This window comes from Typopeltis vanoorti, chromosome 14, assembly GCF_054136105.1.
Source record: "Typopeltis vanoorti isolate ZY-2024b chromosome 14, IOZ_Tvanoo_1.0, whole genome shotgun sequence".
In the NCBI taxonomy this organism is placed as follows: Eukaryota; Metazoa; Arthropoda; class Arachnida; order Uropygi; family Thelyphonidae; genus Typopeltis; species Typopeltis vanoorti.
The window spans coordinates 70,524,497-70,546,446 of record NC_143562.1 but is presented as its reverse complement, the minus strand read 5'-3'; the positions used below and the strand labels follow the sequence as shown (position 1 = coordinate 70,546,446).

The window sequence follows — 21,950 nt, the reverse complement described above, 5'->3', positions numbered from 1 at the left end:
AACCTACATAGAAACATCCGACGACGGCGTCATTCGAGAGCTTCCGACGGACTGACGACAGTGACGATGCGTGTCACGGGATAGGGGTGCGGTGAAAAGCGAGTATAAGTGGCTGAGAGATAGAATCGGTGCCTAATCCTCGTTAATCGATTCAGAACGATTTAAAAATTTTTTTTTTTGATAAAATAAATAATATTTGTGTATGGAACTAAAGAGCCGCAGCTTCACATCCAAAGAGCCGCATGTGGCTCGCGAGCCGCAGGTTGCCGACCCCTGGGCCAATACATTCAACTCAGCACTACAGTAATGTTGATCATCTTAGCATGGTGGAATTCGGAGGCTTCTTTTTATCATTAAAATCGATCTAATGAACTCCTTCGATTAACAGATAGCGTGTGTATTATAGAAATAAAGATAATAAATAATTAATATTTAAATTAAGAAAAATTATGAATTGCTATTTCGTAATTAAACTTCGGCGAGGTTACACCACGATTGTTTTAAATTAGACGATTGTTTTAAATTAGATAATTAGACCACTGCACGGAGTGGTCTAATTCCCACAGAGGGAAGTGGTGGGATGAAGGCATGAAGGCATGAAGGCAGTATTGCAGTTTATGTATATATATGCCGGAAACATTTGAAATAAATGCGAGGAATTTTTAATGGTATTTGTAGGTGCAGAATCCCAATCATTAACGTCTTTCGCTAACGTCATTCGCTAACGTCAATCACTAACGTCATTCACGCGCGCGCGCGCGCACGAATACAAAATCATATTAAAATTGAAAAATAAATAAACAGCGTGAATATAATAATCGAAATTTATACCTTCAAATAATATTTTTGGTCGTAACAATTCTATTCTAAATGTCTTCATCTTGAATTCTACCCCATTTTGAAATAATCTTCTATATTTTTCGTGGTATATAGTACACTACCATGATACCCTTGTCTCTGTTAACAAAATATTAATGGTAATAAGTTGATAAAAAACTAAACACAAACGTTATTACTTTATACCTTCTTTATCTGTGTATGTTTTAACCTCCGATTGAATGTTTTGTCTTAAAATATGTTTGAATAACTTCTTTAATTATCAATTAAAATAAATTAAATATATCTTTGTTCAGATTAAAAGCTGTATGATTATTTATATCTAATTATTTTATGAAGTGAACTACATGTTCAGCCTTTCAGCGCTGAACTTTGCAAAGGTATACTTTGGAATGGTATTCAGATTATTAAAATAAGAAATATTGCAGAGATTAATAAAAATTAGGAACAGGCAGTTGTAGTAGATATGATAATAGTACTTGCAATGGCAAGAATTCCCTTCATCTGATTTTTACTTCCTGTGAAAAAAATAAAAATTAAGTATATTAAGAAATTAAGAACTATTTGGTGGAGACAATATCAGAGTGTATTCCAAGGGTCAAGAAGGTAAGTAAAGTGGGCGTAAAATGGATGAATCAAGAGATAAGGTATGCAATCTGGAAGAATAAGTTATCATGGAAGAAACACAAAATGAGTATTTATAACAACCAGTTGCATGAGAAGTACAAAGAGCAGGCGAGGAAAGTGACTAGCTTGATAAGAGTAGCAAAAATGCAGTATGAGCAGCAGTTAGCTAAACCGGCCAAAAAAAATCCTAAGGAGTTTTTTCGATATGTCGCCAGTAGAAGAAAGAATGATTATGGTAGGATGGGATTGATTGGTGAAAACGGAGGAATTATAACCACTGTGGAGGATATAGTTGAGATATTTAGTGAACAATTTCTAAAGGTATTTCATTCTTGTGAATGTGGTATCATGCAGAACTTGAAAGCGGTGGGAAAGGAGGAGGAGGATCTGTTAGTAAGTGAACAGGAGGTATATGAGGAATTGAATAGACTTGATGTAAATAAGGCTGTGGGACTTGATGCTATTTCACTATTCGTCTTGAGGGAATGTGCCAGAGAGTTAACAACAGCTTTTGTATATCTTTTCAACACGAGTCTCTCACTGGGGCAAGTTCCAAAAGAGCAGAGAGAGGGTAAAATTCATCATGAAGGTTATTTTCTTGATCATAAATTAGTAAATAATAATATTTTTTGGTTTACCGATCAAGTGTTGATCAATTTTATTAACTGAACCAACTAGTTTCACCACACTTATCTGTTGGCATCTTCAGGGATTACATAGAGATTTAAACAATCTCACAATTATGCGTAACTGCAAACTGACAAGAATAACTAAAACACTGACTAGAATATTTACAAATAAAATAGTATCGAACGTGAGTGAAACACGTATCGCGTGTACAAGATCAGCTAGCTGTTGCTGAGGAACTTTCTGTAGTTTGTATTAATGTTCATTTCTTCCGTTTTTAAGGTTCTGATTAGGGTTTTCCATATTTCTGGAAGTATTAGGCCTTGATTTCTGTTAAGGTTGACAGTAGAGCGGGCGACTGTGGCTGCCTCTTTGAAAATTCTTGAATGGTAATCTTCCTCTATTAAGGGGAACAGCTTTTGTCCCACTCTATGACATGGTTAGTTGTAGAGAAATGAGACGATACGCCAGAAATGTCCTGTCTGTTGTTTTTGACATAGCCAATGTGCTCCTTTTTCCTGATTTCGAGGCTTCTCGAAGTCTGTCCGATGTAACTAGAGCCACATGATCATGGAATATTATAAACTCCAGCATATTTGTAGAAAGGATGGTTGTCTTTTGGAGATCTTAGTAGTTTACTAATAGATTCTATTGGTTTGAATGTTACTCTTATTTTATATTGTTTGAGGAGATTGGCGAGTTTGTTGGAGATGCCACTTACAAACGGAATTGCAATCGTTTTTATATATTGAATATCTTCTTGTTCTCTTTGTGGTGGTTCAGAGAAAAGGATTTTATTGACTAGTCTTCTTGGATATCCGTTCAAGTACAAATTGTTGGAAATAAATTTTAACTCATCTTGAAGGGCTTGTTGTCCGTTGTGATGCGAATAGCTCTTTTCTTTAACATGTGTACAATGCTGAGTTTATGTGAGATGTGGTGGGAGGAGTTGAAACGTAGGTAGCGACCTGTATTGGTCGGTTTTCTCTACACCGATAGATTTATACTGCCGTCAATTTGTTTTTGATTAAGATGTCTAAAAACGGTAGTTGTTTTTCTCTTTCAAGTTCCAAAGTGAATTTAATAGAATGATGGAAGGCATTGATCTTTTTGAGAAAATCATATATGTCATCTTTGTTATTGCATATTGGAATAGTAAAGGAAATGAGAGCTCTGGGAATGATTGTAGACAAGGACCTAAAATTTCGGGGACATGATACTAAAATAGCGAAGACAACACAACGGATAATGGGAATGATGCGGAGGACATTGACTTGTAGAGTAAGTAAGGATTCCTTTGATATGTTATGGTTCCTTTGTATAAGGCTTTGATCAGGCCACATATGGATTACTCTGCACAGATCTTGTCACCTGGTTTTCAAAAAGATGAAATTGCTTTGGAAAATGTTCAGAGACGATTAACTAAGGTGGTTTCTGTTCTCTGGAATGTAGAGTATGAAGACAGATGAACAAAATGCAATTTGCAGAGATTGGTGGATAGAAGGAAGAGGGGGGGTTATAATCGAGACATATAAGCTGTTAAGAGGTTATTATCAGATTAATGTCGGGGAGGTTTTGCACGGAATGCGTGAGGATAGCAGGAGAAGAAGAGGTCATTCCTGGAGGCTGTATAAGGAGGGTGTGAGCAAGGGAGTGAAGAGCAGATTTTTTTCATGGAGAGTGGTGAGTGATTGGAATGCTTTGCCCGAGAGTGGGGTGTGTGTGTGTGCAGAGACAAGTGAATATATTTAAGGCACAGTATGATAAACTGTGTGTATAACAGTGGACCTCCCACGATGAGTCTTTGACTCTATGGAGGTTTTTATAATAATATTTTATTTTTATTTTTTAACATTTTTATTATTTCTCAGATAAATTACATACATTATAGGAACACAATTATGCATAACAATACTTTCTCGTACATAAAGTTCATGATGCAATTTCTGCTTCTGGAGATTAGATTGAACCAGGTCCCCTATCGCATAGATGAACTCAATATTCTCGAGTTGTGTAACAGTTTTGTGTCAATACTTACGCTCCAGTAAGTGTAATATCATAATTAGTGTGATAAATGAAATTGGTACTTTATGTTTATTGCTCTTTTATCATAACTGCAACACATAAAAATGTCATTTGTCTGTCTATTCTAACGCATTTTGTCCATCATACAACGCATATAGACGTATTTTCGAATTAAATTAGCTTTTTGTTTGGTTAATCTGCACATGCGTTAGTTGGTCTCTCTTGGCATTCCAGTTGTTATATCGAGCTATATAAAGCTCTGAATAGGGTCTGTTTAATATGAGACATTTTCCATGCACTTTCAAGTTATTTGCGGTAAGTAAACATTTCAATATGCTTTTATATTCATTATAATTTATTATAGGCATTTGATAATAGAATTTATTTTATCTTAATTATTTAAAATATAAAAACAGGAATATTATTGAAAATCAGCATCACTTTGTGGTAAATGGTTTGTGTTGAGGGTAAAATTATATTGCAATCAGATTAGGAGCATAGTTCTCTTATACCCCTTGGATTAATTCTTTTCACTCACGGAAATCAGTAAGTTTCAGAACCCTTCAAAAGTCGATTAACCGCATACCATGTATTATTAATTTGTCAGTCATCCAGTTCTTGTATTATGGTACATTTACAAGCTGCTTATGCCGTAGATCGTAATCACCTTCCTTATGGTTCAATAAATCCATCCCGTCTTGCTAAGTTCTTACTTTAATTATTACTTCCCCATCAAAACTACATAAAACTTAACTATAGAGTAACAAGTATGGCACAGTAAATAACTTTTTTTATTATGTACATATTTCGTCTTATGTATCATAAGATATCATCAGTACAACTGACGAACAACCATAGAAATTGAATTAAAAAAAATAAAACCTTTGTGCTCTTTATTAAATTGGAATCCCTCTAGTATTACAGTCGCGTATTCATGAATTAAGAACTATTAAATTGAAATTAAAATTAATTAAATGAAATTAAAATATAGCAGATACATCATTGAATATAATTGAGGATAACAATTTCCCAAAGTTTTGGAATAGTGAGACAGTAATTTTTAGTAAATTAGGTCTATGAAGTAAGACTTCAGCACTTTCTTTATATAACCGTTCATGTTTATTATGGTGATCTACGTAGTAACTTGGCGTTTTGCCATCTGATCCTGTGGTGAGCATTTTCAATTCCATGTTGTGCAAGGCCAGATTGGTGAGGTTTTATAAGTCGGATATGGTCTTGATGTTCAGAGATACGTTTATTTATTGTTTTTCTTTTGAAGAAGGTAGGAAATATTGAATTTGGTTAATGCGTTTGTTGTTAGCAATGACTTGATATTGTCTGATAATTTCTTTTTTGCCAGACGTTCAGAGATGTCTTTAATATATAGAATGGGAGGTCTGTGGGCTTCTTGTCTGGGTTGATTGAATGAATTGTCCGAACATGAGTCAAAAGTTATTGGTATCTTTTTTTTTTTTTACTTTTTGTGTATTCGCATTCTCCTGGACAATTGGAAATTCCACTCACATATTAGACCCTTGTCAGTTTTTTTGAAATCATCCAACGGTTGTGAGTTCCCATTCTACATATTGCTCGGATGTTCGTGCTTGCCTTAGGTCATAGATGCAATTAAGAGACCGATGTAAAACCACCTTATGGCTTTTTGGCGGCCTAAACTGGATCGGATATGTTGTGTGGTTTGTTTCTAGAATAAAGTATGCAAAAATCGAAGAAAAAAAAATTAAAATAGATGGAATATAGAAAATTCCTTTTTTGTTCATTTTTAGATTTATAAGAAACCTTTCGAAGAAAACATAGATTTGCAGTAATTGAAGGCTTTTATTAATCCAAAATCTTAGACTAATCCGTAAACATGATGTGTAAAAATACTCATAATAGACCTTTTTTTTAACCCCATCAACCAAGCGCAAGGAAAAAGAGCTTGCTCAAATACAGAACACAGAAACTATTTCGTGGTCACTGCCTCACCACACCTCCGAACGAACAACTGGTGTTGGTTTGTCTGCCACAATAATTTATAATAAATATTATCATTGTTACGAGCTTACGAGATTACCATCCTGCATCAATAGGTGAACTAGATTTTATAAGAGTTTTATAGGATTGACACTGCTGGCATTTATCTATACAGTGCAGGAGTGGAAAGAAGAAAGGGTCTCGCCTGAAAATTGCGTAAGAGTGTGGTAAACAAAGATGAGAGGACCAGATTTTTTGGCTTGTAGCTGCTAATCTGAAACTCTGTTATATATTCCAGTCAGTTACGTAAAAATGTTCATGGTACTTTAATAGTCAAACTCTGTACAGAGAACTAAACTTCCGGACAAGTTGCTAGATTATTAAAATTTTTAAACATCTCTTAAATTAAATCCCTTGAAGCATAGTCAATACTGAGAAGAGTATGGCTTACTGATCCAACTGATCGGAAATGAATCGATATATAAATATAAATAGATATATAAACAACTATTGTAATGTTTGAATGCATATTATATGTACAGCCTGAAAACGTTCTTCATCAGGATATCCTTCTACTCTCATCCTAGTATCACATACTACTCTCACCATGTTATCCATCTTTAGTGTTATAACGTGGGCCGTGTTTACTGTGATCATGTTATCCGAGTCGACTAAATAAGTAATTACTTTCCTAAAATGATTTACTAAGCTAAGAACTTTATTTGAAAAGAAATTAAAAAACTGATCATGTAATCATCATAAACGGCTAAAAATATGCAAGCCTTTATCTTATATAAAACTTAGCAAGCGCTTATAATGTAAGAAGCTGTAATAACGACATTGATATTTTCTGTTCAAATATATCCATAATTTCTTCTTCTTCTTTCTTACTACAGATTTTCGTACCTTCAAATTTTAGTTACTTCTTTTTAATTGAGTTTCTACTATTTCTTGGTTCAATTTCTTCAAAGAGTTCAGCCAGGCAACGCTGAAAAAAAATTCATATAGTTATTTTTTCCCCATTATGATACAGTACGATAAAAGGTATATCTAATTTATTAACTTAACATTGCGTAGTTAATAATAGCTATTTATGTCAATATTCTACCAGAATTTTAATGTTATTCTCAATCCTATATTCCAATAAAAAGAAAAAAAAACAACTAACAAAAGAAATTTCAATCTAAAGCTCATATTGAATAAACGAAATCGTCTAACATGGATTAGTCTGATTAGTCTGATGGACTGATTAGTCCATCCAGCCTTGTTTTATCATTTCCACAATACGGGATACTCTGCGATCCCCAAGAAAATTTATTAGCGTAGTGGGGCATTTGCACCCTGCGAATGACATTCCTCCCCGTTTCATTCCATTCTTTGAACGACATAACCATATTATTCCGTGAATCGCCGACAATATTCTTCGATATTGGATAGCCAAGAATTTTGGACATTGGCAGCTGGTTATCGTTACCTTCTGTCCGTCATATCACATTCCTTGTACTTGTCGATTAGCACGTGATACAATAGTACGACTAGATGAATTTGTATTTGAATAACATATAGTATTGCCAATATACAAGTTTGGAAAGAAGTCAACAGGCACCTTAGCGTGAGAAACAAACTACCTTAACAAGATGTCACCCTCCTTTCCCTGCGATGATTGCATCAATCTTGCCGGCATTCTTTTCACAACTGTACGATGCAATTAACAAGAATTTTGGACCATTCTTCCTGTACTCGTGTAAAGAGGTCCTGCACTGTTGTGGGACACCGTCACTTGACCTCGGACGATGCTCCGGTTCATCCCTCAGATATGCAATAGGGTTCAGATAAGAACTATGTGGATGCGAATCAAATGTTGTAAAGTTCCTATCAAAAACCAAGCACTTACGCAAGTTGTCTTATGACATGATGCATTTTCTTGCTCAAAGAAACAATGGTCATTTCCGTAGAAACGTCACAAAGTTGAAAGCGTGTCATTGTCCTGAATGTTCAGATACCTCTCAGAGTTTAATGTTTGTGGACCACAAACAGATACTCACAAACAGAGGTCCGTGGCCAAACCAAAAACACGGGACTATATTATCACACAGCCACTTCCGAATTTCATAGTTCGGGATTCGTACTGTGGTAAGAGACGTTCACCTGACATCCTCCACACCCATTCCAATCCATCTGCTCCGAAGAAGGTGTAACATGATTTGTCGTATAGTAGGAAATGGAAGTTTTCCAATCTTCCACACCCGACTGGACACGGTCATTGCACCATTGAAGGCGAACCTGCATGTTGGTCAGGGTAACGTTAGACTTGAATATTGCGATGGAAATCCATGTTGTGAGCCTCGCTTCTGAATGTTTGTGCAGATTCTTCTAACCGAATGCCTGTAACTCAGCATTGAATGTCTCAGTCAATGAATGGCAGTTGTTTTTCTTTCATATTATCGTTTGTAACTTCCTACGGTCACGTTCGATACGTGTGGTGGGACATCCACTGCTGGACGTCCACTCCCTGCGCTTCCAATTCACTATTATATCACTTATTGATGAGTCGTTATGGCCTAGTTTGTCAACAGTTTGACGAATGGATAGGCCTATTAACTTATCCTACCCTGCTCAGATTCTCTCGTATAATGAGCACACGCATGCCCTATCCCCAGAAACACACAGCCGCGCCCGCACACTATGATTAATTGAATATACTTACTATAAGTCCACCTGTATCTGCTCTGTTATCTTCACCGACTGATGCCTGAAATATATACAAAATATTAATTGTAAAGAGAATAACTTCAGGAATGCACCAAATTTCTACATAAAATATAAATAATTATTAATTTCTGCTATCATGGTATTATTTCCATACAATATGTTTTTTGATTAAAAATTGATTTAATTGTAAATCAATTAATAATATTAATTTTATAAAGAAATATGTTGGAATAGATCCCAAATGGAAACTGCGCTTGCTTCCATAGCTCTAGCTCATCGAAAATACAGATGGTTCAAAGTGTGATTTTAGAGTAAATTCTTCTATTCCATTTTCAACCGATTCCCATTTAGTCGACCCTTGGCACAAGCAAATAGGTTAGTGCCAAGCGTCCTTGAACTCCCATATTTTCAGACAGCAATCTGAAAAAAATGTGAGTGAAAAATGAAAAGACAGGTGTGAGGCTCTGGGATCACGAGATGGCAGTAATTGTCTGCCGTACCCTTCTTCCCGTTTGACTTTGAATTATGTATAGTTTTGGACCAGCAATCAATGAAGGTTACGTGAAGACTGACACTCCATCAAAATTCAAAAAGTCAGTTCGGGTTAAAAATGGCCTGACCTTAAGGAATGAATGTTGTTAGATGATTTATTTAATTCGAAATATTGATGAAAATCCTCATGAAATGCATTTTATGAATTTGAATCTATTCATTTCATTCTCTAGAGAATAGTTCCTTGTAGGAACGAATATGAGTTAACATTTTTCTCATGTTTTTTCAGAGAGCACATCTAACGCAATAACCGTTATTGAAGTAGAATGACTACTTTCTATAGTCGACTGTAACCATGATAACCTTATTAAATCAAAATAACTCTTGACTTTTTAGACGTAACGATTCTTGTTTTGTAACGATTCTTATTCTTGTTTTAAATTGCTGCAGTTAATCTCTATGTTTTATTTTTTAAATTGTTATAAATAATTTTTGATATATTGTGCATTTTAGGAAATGTAATTTTTAGTGTCATTTAGGAATTGCAGTTCGGTGTTTAATTAATAATGATTTATTTGCTTTAATTATTTTTCATGTCACAAATTTTAATATGTTCAAAATGAACAATATTGATTATTACAAACGCCAAAAATCAGAGAACAACTATAAATATTCATAATAAGACTATAGTCATGGATTTGATTTTGACAAACAATCATCTAACACTTTGAAAATGGTAAAATTCTCCAAATGTTTCGTGAGTGGGAGTCAAAAATAAATAAATAAATAAATGAAATAAAATAAAACAAGGTATTTCAACGATTTACTCTCTTAAGCTTGCATCAGAATGTGGTAAGCTATATATTTCAGATATGATAAAATAACTACTCGTTTCATCAAAAAAGGAAAAAAAAATATTGATAATGCTCACTAATTCTCTCAGCTCAACAGAACTGCAATGTGCGAAAGACTACATAACACGTGGTCATGTACCGTATTCTTACTGAAGCATTCAAATACATGCACGCCATCAAACACGAATTATCAAATGTAACGGCCTAGCAGTTACTAAAATGTATGTTTTCATGTAACTCGATGCATTTATTTTCACACCAGTACAGCTTTAAAGATGCTAGACAGTGGCTAGTGAAACTTGTTGGCTCTTTGTATTGATAATGCTCAAACTTAGAACGTTCTCTGAGAATACTCTTTAGAGTCGAAAGTGAATAAGGTGTTTCGGTAATATGACGAGAAAATATAGAAGGCTTTTTCTTTACTTAGAAACTATGATAAACTCACACAGCAATGCACAATTTTTAATGGGTTGCCATTTTTCTCAAATGAAATGCAATAAACAAGCAATCTACCAAAATATATATCGAAAAATATCATTCATTCAATCAAGTTGAGTGACGAATGCAGTAATACAGACTTATGCATTGTGTTTCACATGCTAGCAGAAATCGGAAGGGTCCAATTTCAGAAGTTCTCAACATCGCGCGACCAATGGGATTATGTGGTGGCTACCATCTGCACGCCAAGTTAGTTGTAGGCAAGGCTCTGAAGTAAAAGGTCGTGTACGTATTTTCTGTTTTTAGATTTCTTCTTTCTCGAAATAAATATTCTTAATGGGATTGAATAGGGAGTTTTGCCTAAAATATTGGAGGACAAATATATTAGGTAAAAGATTTTATCTCTCTCTATAGCTCATCTGTTATAGAGAAGTAGTTTGGTTGTAAAACCCCGGGGTGCGAATCTTGTCTGTGACATGAGGAACTGGTTATCGTTACCTTCTGTCCGTCATATTACATTCCTTGTACCTGTCGATTAGCACGTGATACAATACTACGACTAGATGAATTTGTATTTGAATTACATGTAGTATTGCCAATATATAAGTTTGGAAAGAAGTCAACAGACACCTTAGCGTGAGAATCAAACTATCTTAACAAGATGTCACCCTCCTCACATACAGCAGTGGAGGGTTTATCCCAGAAACGCGGATTTCTGGGATAAACGCCCAGAAATCATCTCATTCCTGAAAGAAATGTCAGGAACTAGAAGGAACGAGAACGAGATCTCTATCATCTGAGAAGGCTTGCAAGGAAACTTCCAATTCTTTTCGTCCTTCAAAACACACAGATGAACAGGCATAAAATACTCGTCCATAGAGTATGCAACAGAGAGTATCAGTGGGCTACATTAATTCGCCATGGCCAATAATTACGGAGTGAATGGAAAAACTAAGAATATGAACATATGCGAGTTTATGGAAAGCCTGAATAGCAAGGATTTCTTTTTTGCGTATTGTTCTCAAATGGCCTTCTAGATTATGGGTTTTCAATGGAGTTTTAATTTCAAAATAGATAATAAACACTCTATTGAAAATTCCTCCTCATCACCACCACCATGGTTTGGTAGAAATGACCTAATTTATCAAACTTATCAAGAAAAGTGATTTGCTGCTAATACAAGATTTACTCGATGATTGACACCACTGATAAGATAGAATGGAGAAAGCAATAGGATTAGAGTGTGTACACAGAATATTTCAGAGTGCACAGGGATGTTAAGATAAGCAAACACTCCGCAGTAAAGTGTTTTTGAAACACATATGAAGAAATGTTTTCTCTGAGACAAGAGAAAGGTTAAAAACACGCTATTTCTGACACAATATTCTCTGCTTTGTGAGTTTTGAGAATTCTCCTATTTTGGGTTTTATGGTCTGAACAGAAACAGGACAGTTTTTGAGACAGGTTTTCATGTGCCTAAACTACGTCCCAAAGAAAGTATTGAATATACATTTTTCTTTTAAAAAAACGAACACATGAATAATATTTACCCTTACCATGTTATTATAAACTTTTAGCCAAAACTAGAGAATTTGCATAGAAGGAAACTATCTCAATTAACCACATTTAATGATAGAAAGTAATTAATTATAGATAAAAGTGACTGTAATTCACTTTTATCTTTTGACTGCACTTTAAAACCATTCCCAATAAAAAAAAGGTGTGTTGAGTTCAAGCAATGAAGTCTTGTTGGGATCTGTAGTAACGAGGTATTATCAATATATGAAGAGCAGTAAAAACAAAAGAAAAAAATTCGATTCCATATCCATGTCACTACTGGCTCATTAAAAATTAAAAATCTTGTTATCTTACTAAACATGCAAGGAAGAAACTCATCGATTAATTACGAAAGGAGGAAAGAACACATATCAGTCACTGAATTACAAACCTTTATGAAGATGTACATATTCGTTCATGTGCACGGATGTTTGTGAGTGGCCTGCTAACGCAATATGGAAAGTAAATCTGCGACCGTACCACTTCTTCTACCGGAGGACTTCACTCCAAAAAACCTATGAAGTACAGAAGTGACATCGTCCATTGACGCTGAATGTGAATATCTAACTATGCATATGTACGTAAACCTCACTTACGCATCGTATATGCAAAATACTCGGTGACGTCTGCGTCACCAGATGTGTGTAACCGTTGCCACGTGCTAGTCAGTAATTATGAACAGTGGTGATCTCAATGGAAAAAACAAACGATCTTGTAGAGTTCCATAGAGGCTTACTTTGGGTGACGGTCAACTTCAGCCACGATTTGGAAAACAGCAGAATGGTTCCTCGAAACGTAATATATCCAGGGTGTTTAATCTGTGGAAAAGTAAGCCACATTGCATGTCTAAAAAGCGTAATTCCGATCCTAAGATGTCTGTCTGGAACGAGATCTCCGTCGTCTGAAATGGCTTGAAAGGAAACTTCAAATGTGCAGCAATTCATCAAAGCAACGAGGACTGCTGTTCCCAACTCATATCTCACCAAACTGTACTTAGGGAATTGAAGGGGGGATCGGTATTAACATGATAGTGCTAGAAGATCAGGTGTCCTCCAAGGAATATCTGAACGCTGTTGCAGATTGAGTTTGTCCTGCAATGATAATTTTTTTCCAGCAGGCTAAACGGTTGTTTTATGGACGACAATGCTACTATCAGTCACACAAGGATTGTTCAGCAGTGATCCAGAGAGCATGACAGTGACATGTTATGCTTGCAGGATCGTTAGCAAAACAGATCCGGGAGCAATGTCCTCTTCCATCAAATCTGAGTCATTAAAGTACCGTCAGGTGAACGCCTGGTATATTGTAGACGTAGATGTACTCCAACACCTTGTGGAATCTATGCCAAACCGAGTATGTTCTATAATTCCGTCTAAAAGAGGTCCACCATGGCATTGAATAAACGCTTCTAATTCAATGGCCAGTATGTGTGTAAACATGTACCATAAGAATTTACTTTAAAATGCACTTGCGTGGAGTCTCTTTAACCAAATGATCTAAGTATTCTCACCCACTGTGATATATACGCTTTCGAAAGACTTTGCATGGTAGATTAGTTTTATCACCCATTATAAGGAAAAATGAGTGTACTTATTGTAGAACCGAAGTGGCATTTAAAGTTTCCATATCTGTTATCCAGAGCAGAGATCTGATTAAATGTTTTTAGACCACCCAAGTTTCCAATGTAACCAATGTAATTCTTTACAAAATTCGCTGGATGCGACTCACAAAAATAAACTTTCACGAATACTGTAGAAAGATAAGAGTTACGGGTGAAAGATTTCCCTCACTGATATCTAGCATTTATAGAAAAATAGGTGATATAGGTAATAAGATGTATTGTTGAGTGACGGGGAGATTGGAAGCTACTAATTCCAAGTTAAACTTTTGAGATAATTGATATAATCCTGTTCTTAAAGTGTTGTTCTTTCATCTGGATAAACCAGATAAAATAACTGGTACACTAACTAATAAAAAATGTCACTAATTTTCAGTCAGTTTTTTTCTTAAAAGGATAAATACGTTTACAGACAAAGGATTTTAGAGGATCATCACTCAGAATATAGTTGCTGCTCTTTTTATCAGAAATAATCAATCGACAATTAACTTATAATATACTCCAAGAAGAATACCTGATTCTTCTTAAATCATGTCTCGAATCTCTAAAGTGGCCATTTTAATTTAGAAACCAAGTAAACCCAACAAAATGCGTGATGGTTAATTACAATCACGCTTTTATTGTTGTTTTTAAATTTCTTCGGTTCAGATATATTACGTACGCTCACTCAAGAATCGATCACATGCACACAAAGAACTTTCATATATGAGTGAACTACTGGGAAAATAGATATCAATGTTTCACTGAATTATGAGAATAGGAGACGTCACCAAATGTCCTCGTTATGGAAAAAATAATTAATTCAAATTTTTGGTTAAGTAAATCAAGAAAATAATTCCTATATCGAGTTTCCATGACCCAACGGTATAGCGATGCTATTTTATCCCGGAAATTGGAAATCCGTTGGTCTCCTCATTCATCATCTCCTTCAAATAAAAACATTTTACTGGATTCGGGACCAAGAATGATCAATACTGATCTTTCTTGATCGATATTTGTTATAAGTAGCGTTGTGTGGTCTACAGTCAAGTTAGTGACCTGCAAGTACAAAATGTCAAGTTTCTTATATACCATTTAGGGTATCAGCTGATAAACACACACACACACACACACACACACACACACACACACACACACACACACACACACACACACACACACACACACACACACACACACACACACACACACACACACACACACACACACACACACACACACACACACACACACACACACACACACACACACACACACACACACACACACACACACACACACACACACACACACACACACACACACACACACACACACACACACACACACACACACACACACACACACACACACACACACACACACACACCAGTCAGTGACTACTGTAGATCTGAACCAATAGTTCGTTCCCCCTGCTGGTATAGAATCCATCACCATTTATAGGAAAGTTTGTAATTGTTTATATACAACTTTTTATGTATTATGTAATATAACAGAGAGATGACAATTAAAAAAATATATCATAGAGGCATAGCTTGTATCCCAAAGAATATCTGTGATAGTAAAAATTTTGTAGTTTCATAGAAAGAGTAGGTACTTACCAGCTCAAATTTCGTAACAGCGCATTCCATAACCTGCAAAATGAATACAAACGTATAAAAAAGTAAAATAATACCAAAGAAATATGAACCAAGGAAAATACTATTGTTCGTGATTATTTTTTTTTTCATTTCCAAGTTTTCTTTCATTCCATGTAAAGCTATACTTTAAATCGATATTTAATTGTTTTCAACACTGAAACTCTACAATATAATTTTGCATAATATTATTCTTATAATATAATAATATTGTATTGTATTTATAAAGTTAATCAACTTTAATTAGGTTTTCAATCCGAAATCAAGTATAAGATGAATATCAAATGCAGAAACAGGAAGTGGACAATTAACTTTCAATTTTTCAATATTCAATCAGAGTTGATTTCTGATTTATAAAATTAATTCTTAAGTGAAACAAACAGTACCTCTTGGTGTGCAGAATCTCCATTGCAAAATCCATTTACGAACTCCAAGTACTTATCGTCTGCTTGAGGATACTGCTCAGAAGTGCAGTTCTCAACAATTGGGTTTAACTGTAAAAGACCAATGTCGTTTAAAAAATGAAACAATAATACATGTTGTTAACAACTTTAATATACTAAACTGAATATTCCAGGCATAACAAAATGCAAAAGAGAAAAAAGAAGTATTAATAATCTAAAAAATCTAGAGTTACAAGTGATATCCTATCCCTTGGGGAAATAAAAAGGCGTATACATTCTTAGAAGTTCTATAGTTCAATTTTATTTATTTGTATGGAGTTCCCTCCCTTTTCTCCCCCGACCCTATTGAGTAAGACAATTGAATCCCCACTAATTAATATGTGAATAAGAAACACAAACTCTTTGCACATACCTTTCCAGTTGTTAGGCTTAAGCAATGAGCAAATTTTGATTTCATGATTTCATTTCCTACGAATAAAATTACCGAACAATAAATTATCCTGAATATATTTTATACTTTGAGTTAGAAAAGAAAAGTATGAAAACAGTGCTTTCTACCAAATTTATAAAGCAAAAGAAAGTTTGTCTAAAATTATGTAGTAAAATGCTGAATTTATTTAGCTTAACCAGATTATTACTATAAAATATTACATAAACTGCTCTATTTAAAATTAAAAAAAATTAAGATTAAAAAATCGAAAATATTATTGTGCATACACTGAAATAGATTTCTTTTATTATTTTTATTCTCATTTTCTCCGTATCTTCAAAACCCAAAATTTTCTGTAAATCATTTTTAATTTTTATCTTTTTCTTCGTCGGTTTTAATTTTATTTATATTCATGTATTTTCTACATTCACCTTTTGCTATCTTTCATGATCGCTTAAAATCACATACCGTCTCGTCGGGGTTCAAATCTAGCTCGCCTATTTGTTGTGCATGGATAACGCTAAATGAGAGAGAGTGATCATGGCAGCCAGTCTATCCACGTATCTCCTGGCTGCTAACTACATGCAGTAATCAGAAGTGAACGATCCTTACAAGATCCATTTGAAAAACCAATTGACTAGAAATCTCGTCATCTTAACATCTAAGGAATTAGCAAATCAAAATACGAATACCTTTCAATTCCTTCTTTACCAAAATATATTGACACCGTACTCCTCCATGAAACACATGTCGTCACTGAAGAAGAATTGCAGAGGGAGAATATACGGCTACTGACTAGTAGCCGTATATTCTCCCTCTATGTCATATGTCGCTATGCCATCATGCGTATGCCTTAGCGACATACATGTCCGTAACAACATCGAGCAAATCGAATTTGTTACTGCGTCGTAATGATAATGATGATATTAACCTAGTCGTGACGAAGCAGGGAGAACTGAAGCTTGTTAATGTCTACAAACCACCAATCGTTCATTGGCCTCAACAAGCCCTTCCCCTTTTGAATCTTCCAACAATATATGCAGGAGATTTCAATAACCATCATGAGTTATAAAGTATGCCCAGAATGATGAATGCGTTAAAGCCCTCGCCGACTGGGCTGAGGCCTTCAATATAAACTTGATCTTTGATGCCAAAGAGCGTGCTACCTTTCGTAACCTATAATAACATAAATGGACCTCTACCTACACAAAGAAGAGTTCTTAATGAATTCCCTCACAGCCAAGACCTGCCGGTCCTCCTTGATGTAATTATAAAAACACCTCTTGTCCGGTCACTTCCCCACCCGAGATGGAATTTTCGAAGAGCCGATTGGGAAAAATTGTCACTGACCTTGACAAGTGTGTTCGATTCATATCTCCTGTATCCAATAACTACAAACGATTTGTAGGAGCTGTCATTTCTATAGTTAAAATCGTATTCCTAAGGGCTATAGAAAGGGATATATTTCTGGATGGAGCTAATTAAGTGAATAACTGTATGAGAAATTTTGGAGAGCGGTTATTTGGAAATTGCAAATGATATCCTTCACGAATTGGATGCAGCAAGACAACAATGCTGGACTAAGACAATTGAGAGTCTGGACTTCAGGCACTCCACTAGGAAGGCTTGCTTGGAGTGTGTTACGGAAGCTAGGAGGCGCCACAGTGGTGACTACTAAAAAGATAGGTGTTACACCAAACCGAATTGCTAATCATATAATTAAAATCTAGAGATGCCAACGTGACAGAAATCATTCCATCGAAGTTAAAAGAGAAGCAACAGAATTAAATGGAATGAATCAAGATGAATCAGAATATGCGAGACGTTTTGAGCGACGAGGAAATCAACAATGCATAAGCCAATACAAACACGGGAAAGACCCTGGGGATCGACCGAGTTCACCCGGAATTTCTTATTCATGCTGGCAAAAACACTAAAAAATTGCTCTCCAGTTTCTTTTCTGAAATAATGAACACCGGCGTATTACCGAACGAATTTAAGAAAGCTAAGAGATAATAGCTCTTTCCAATACCGGGAAAATCATCTGAAGACCCACAACTTTAACTACCAATCGAATTACGAAGCTGCGCATACAAGCTACTGGAGAGACTATTGTATAACCGCATAAGCAACATCATCTTTGAACAGGCAGGCTTTAGGCCTAATCGTAGCTGTTGTGACCAGGTTTTGGCGCTTACGTCATACATAGAAGCGGGCTTTCAACGAAATCTAAAAACGTCTACAGTTTCTCCCGATCTAGCTGCCGCATACGACACTGTCTGGAGAGAGGGGTTTCTGCATAAATTAATGAAGGTACTACAGTGTCGAAAAACAATACAACTTGTTAATAATATGCTCAGCAATAGATATTTCCATGTTGTCCTTAGAGAAAACATGAGTAACCAGAAGAAACGTAACAACAGCTTACTACAAGGCTCAGTATTTACCCCCGTCTCTTATTTAGCTTACACGTATATTGCCGATATGCCAGATAGAGTATCTAGAAAATTCTGCTATGTGGACGGCATAGCCCTAGCCACCAGAAATAGAGAACTAATAGGGAAGGAGGAAAGCGTCACAAATGACCTTAACTCCATGCATAATTACTTTAAGAAATAGAGATTAAAACCAAAGCAAAGTAAAACTGGAGTTTCATCTCAATAATAAATTGGCAGAAGACGAGTTGAGCATCCTATTTGGAAATTCAGTCCTACGCCATAATAAATACCCTAAGTATCTAGGAGTTACACTCGACCGTACTCTAGCATATAAGAAACACGCTAAAAACACAGTTGAAAAAATAAGAACTAGAAATAACATCATTCAGAAATTATGTGGCACTTCCTAGGGTGCAGCAACAAACACATTACAAACATTTTCGCTCGGTCTGGTTTTATCGGTGGCAGAGTACTGTGCTCCAGTCTGACTCAATAGTTGTCATACTAAACTAATTGACCGTCAGCTTAACACCACAATGCAACTTATATCTGTACCCATATTAAAGCAACTCGTATTTGTTGGCTTCCAATGATGAGTAACATATTACTACCAAATCTACGAAGATGTAACGCTCCATTACGAGAATATGACGAAATACTCAGAAATACTGAACTGCCTATACACAACGACATATAAGAACTATAGCTTAACAGACTGAAATCAAGAAAGCCCCTATCTGTGAAGCTAAACATCTGAGAATGACTAACATTAATACCAAAGATCAATGGAAACGTGTATGGAGCATAAATATTAATGTCCAATTCGAAATTTGGTTTAGTAGGCGCTGCCTCAACATACCGGGTATGGAAATGAGTCGAAAGACATGAACTGAACAGAATTCGTATCGGCCATGGAAGATGTGCACGCTATCTGTACAAGTGGGGAAAAATTCCCTCATCGGAGTGTGACGGTGGACACGTGAATCAACCAATCCATCACCTTTCCACTGAGTGCAGTCTTCAAGCATATACGGGTCAAAGAAGCGAGTTCCTGGAGGCGACACCGCCTGTTATAGACTGGATCAGAGAACTTGATATTAAGTTATAAGTGCTTTGTCTGCCAAAAGTGTTACTGCCTCTGTTTTACTTTAATTGTTTGTCATTTACATTTTTATTTACCTTTTACATATTTGTACCGATATATGTACATGTATTTTTATAACTGTATGTAGATTGCCATATGATACACAACCGTCTTGTCTCGACAATTAAGACCTTTTATATTTTTTTCAAGGTTTTTACTTCAACTAGCTTTACACAAGTATTCTAATTGATTTCCTTCATTTTAAACCCCACGAAATTTAACTTATAAGCCTACTTCTTACAAAGTGGCCTGCTCTATAGCCCAAGACAGCTACGATTTTATCATTTACACTACAAAATAATTTATGGAACTTCGTGTATTTTCGCAACAACAAATATGGGTCATTCTCTCTGAAAAGACTGAGCAAAATTTAAAACAACGAGTTATAAAATATTATTTACTAACGTCATATTCCATTTTTCTATATCCATCAAAATAAAATTAAACATAAACTTAAGAAAGATTTACCGCACATCTTTTCATATCCATAGGGAACTTTTCCCGTTTCACAGTAAAAAAGTGGCAGAAATGCTAATAAGATAAAAGTGATCCTCATTTTCCTTCGCCTTCAGGAGAAGCAGAACGTACAACAAGAAACGAGAGCCACAACAGTGGAAAATTATGAAGAAATTCGTTATATAAATAGCTCTTAATGGCCAATATTCAAAGGGAAACTGTAAATTTTATTTCCTCTTAAAAGGAAATAAAATAAAAACGTACACATAAACAGAAGGCTTTTGCAGATAAGAAGAAATTCGATTTTTAATAACAGGAAATGACTGTTTGCATCTCAGAGATGTGTATTACTATAAGGGCGTATACGGAAATCATTAAAATGTTATATTTTATCGTTCGTTCTGAACACTTAAAATGAAAAGTAAAATTTTATAAAATGAAATTGAAAAGATCCAGCAAGAAATAAGATAGTAATAGATAAGAAGATCTTAGAACAGGTGAATTCCTTTAACTACCTGGGATGTATGATCACATATGAAAATGAAAAATATATAAACGTAAAAACCGCAAAATATTAAAAATAACAGGTGTAATTAACTCTATATTTAAACCAAACCTAGTTCAAAATCAAACCAGGCTAAAAGTATACAATACATTAGCCCTACCGGTCTTAATGGATGGAAGTGAAATCTGGACAATAAACAAAAAGACAAAGATTAACAACAGCAGAAATGAAGTTTATGAGAAAAACTGCAAAGTATACGCTATTTGATCACAAAATAAACAAAGAAATTATGAAAAAATTAAATCAAGAATCAGTAATAGAAAATATTATAAAATATAAACATAAATGAATGGAACACGTTCAAAGATTGAAAACCGAAAGATTACCAAAAGAAGCCTTAAAGTACAAGCCATTAGGAAAAAGAAAACCAGGACGTCCTCTTGAACGATTCAACGATGAATTATAAGGCCGGAATAGGCCACGCTAGGCCTAAATCCTTGATACGCATGAATGATGAAATTGAAAAGAAGAAAACTATAAGAACAAACTACTATTTCATATATATGGCTGAGATTAACCAAAAATGATATAATTCACGTTCATAACCCTTTCACAAATTCTACTTCTCTCTGACAAAGAGAACATAATTATTTACAAAGCAGAATGATGTTCATTATTCTCGCATCCACCAAGTCTTAAGAAAGTGATTGGTATATATAATTTTTTTGAGTTTCTATTTTTCCCATTTTTTTCATTAGCTTCAAACTCTCTTACGATGAGATAGCTAATGCCATCTTCATGGCATTAGCTATCTTATCATCGTAATCTATCTTTTCATCGATAAACAAGATATTGTCGCCATCTTTCCAGGTCTGCTTGATCAAGAGCTTCAGCTCATTAACCATCAGGCTGCTCTGAGAATTGAGTTTTCAATTTGACTTAAAATGGCAGAAAATGTATTCTCTTGGATGGTGTAAAGAAAACTTTCTAGATTATAAATATTATTTCTGCTAAATGTTCCATGCTACCCTTCTAAATTAGTATTAAATTTTATGGCTATTTTTCTTTAGGAGTATCCCTTGTATAATGTCATTAGTTTCTTACTCAATTTTAAAGCATTATGGATATTTTAGAGATGTAGATACCGTGAAAATATAAGGAAGGAATACTTTTGG

General features: G+C 35.0%; 1 protein-coding gene and 1 long non-coding RNA gene across 2 annotated transcripts in view; one reads left to right on the top strand and one right to left on the bottom strand.

The window, feature by feature from the left end:
- The first annotated feature begins 4,295 nt into the window (after positions 1-4,295).
- LOC150099593 (uncharacterized) overlaps positions 4,296-21,950 on the top strand; it is a 29,928-nt gene continuing 12,273 nt past the window's right edge. Inside the window, exon 1 of the long non-coding RNA XR_016549328.1 lies at positions 4,296-4,431. This is a non-coding gene — a long non-coding RNA (uncharacterized LOC150099593). The remainder of the gene's footprint in view (positions 4,432-21,950) is intronic.
- Positions 6,788-20,462, bottom strand: LOC150099594 (uncharacterized). Its single transcript, XM_090403835.1, has 6 exons — positions 20,283-20,462; positions 16,215-16,270; positions 15,785-15,892; positions 15,363-15,395; positions 8,798-8,842; positions 6,788-7,078 (listed from the first exon to the last, which is right to left on the bottom strand). The coding sequence occupies exons 1-6, from the start codon at positions 20,368-20,370 to the stop codon at positions 7,010-7,012; spliced, it is 399 nt and encodes a 132-aa protein (XP_090259961.1). The 5' UTR covers positions 20,371-20,462; the 3' UTR covers positions 6,788-7,009.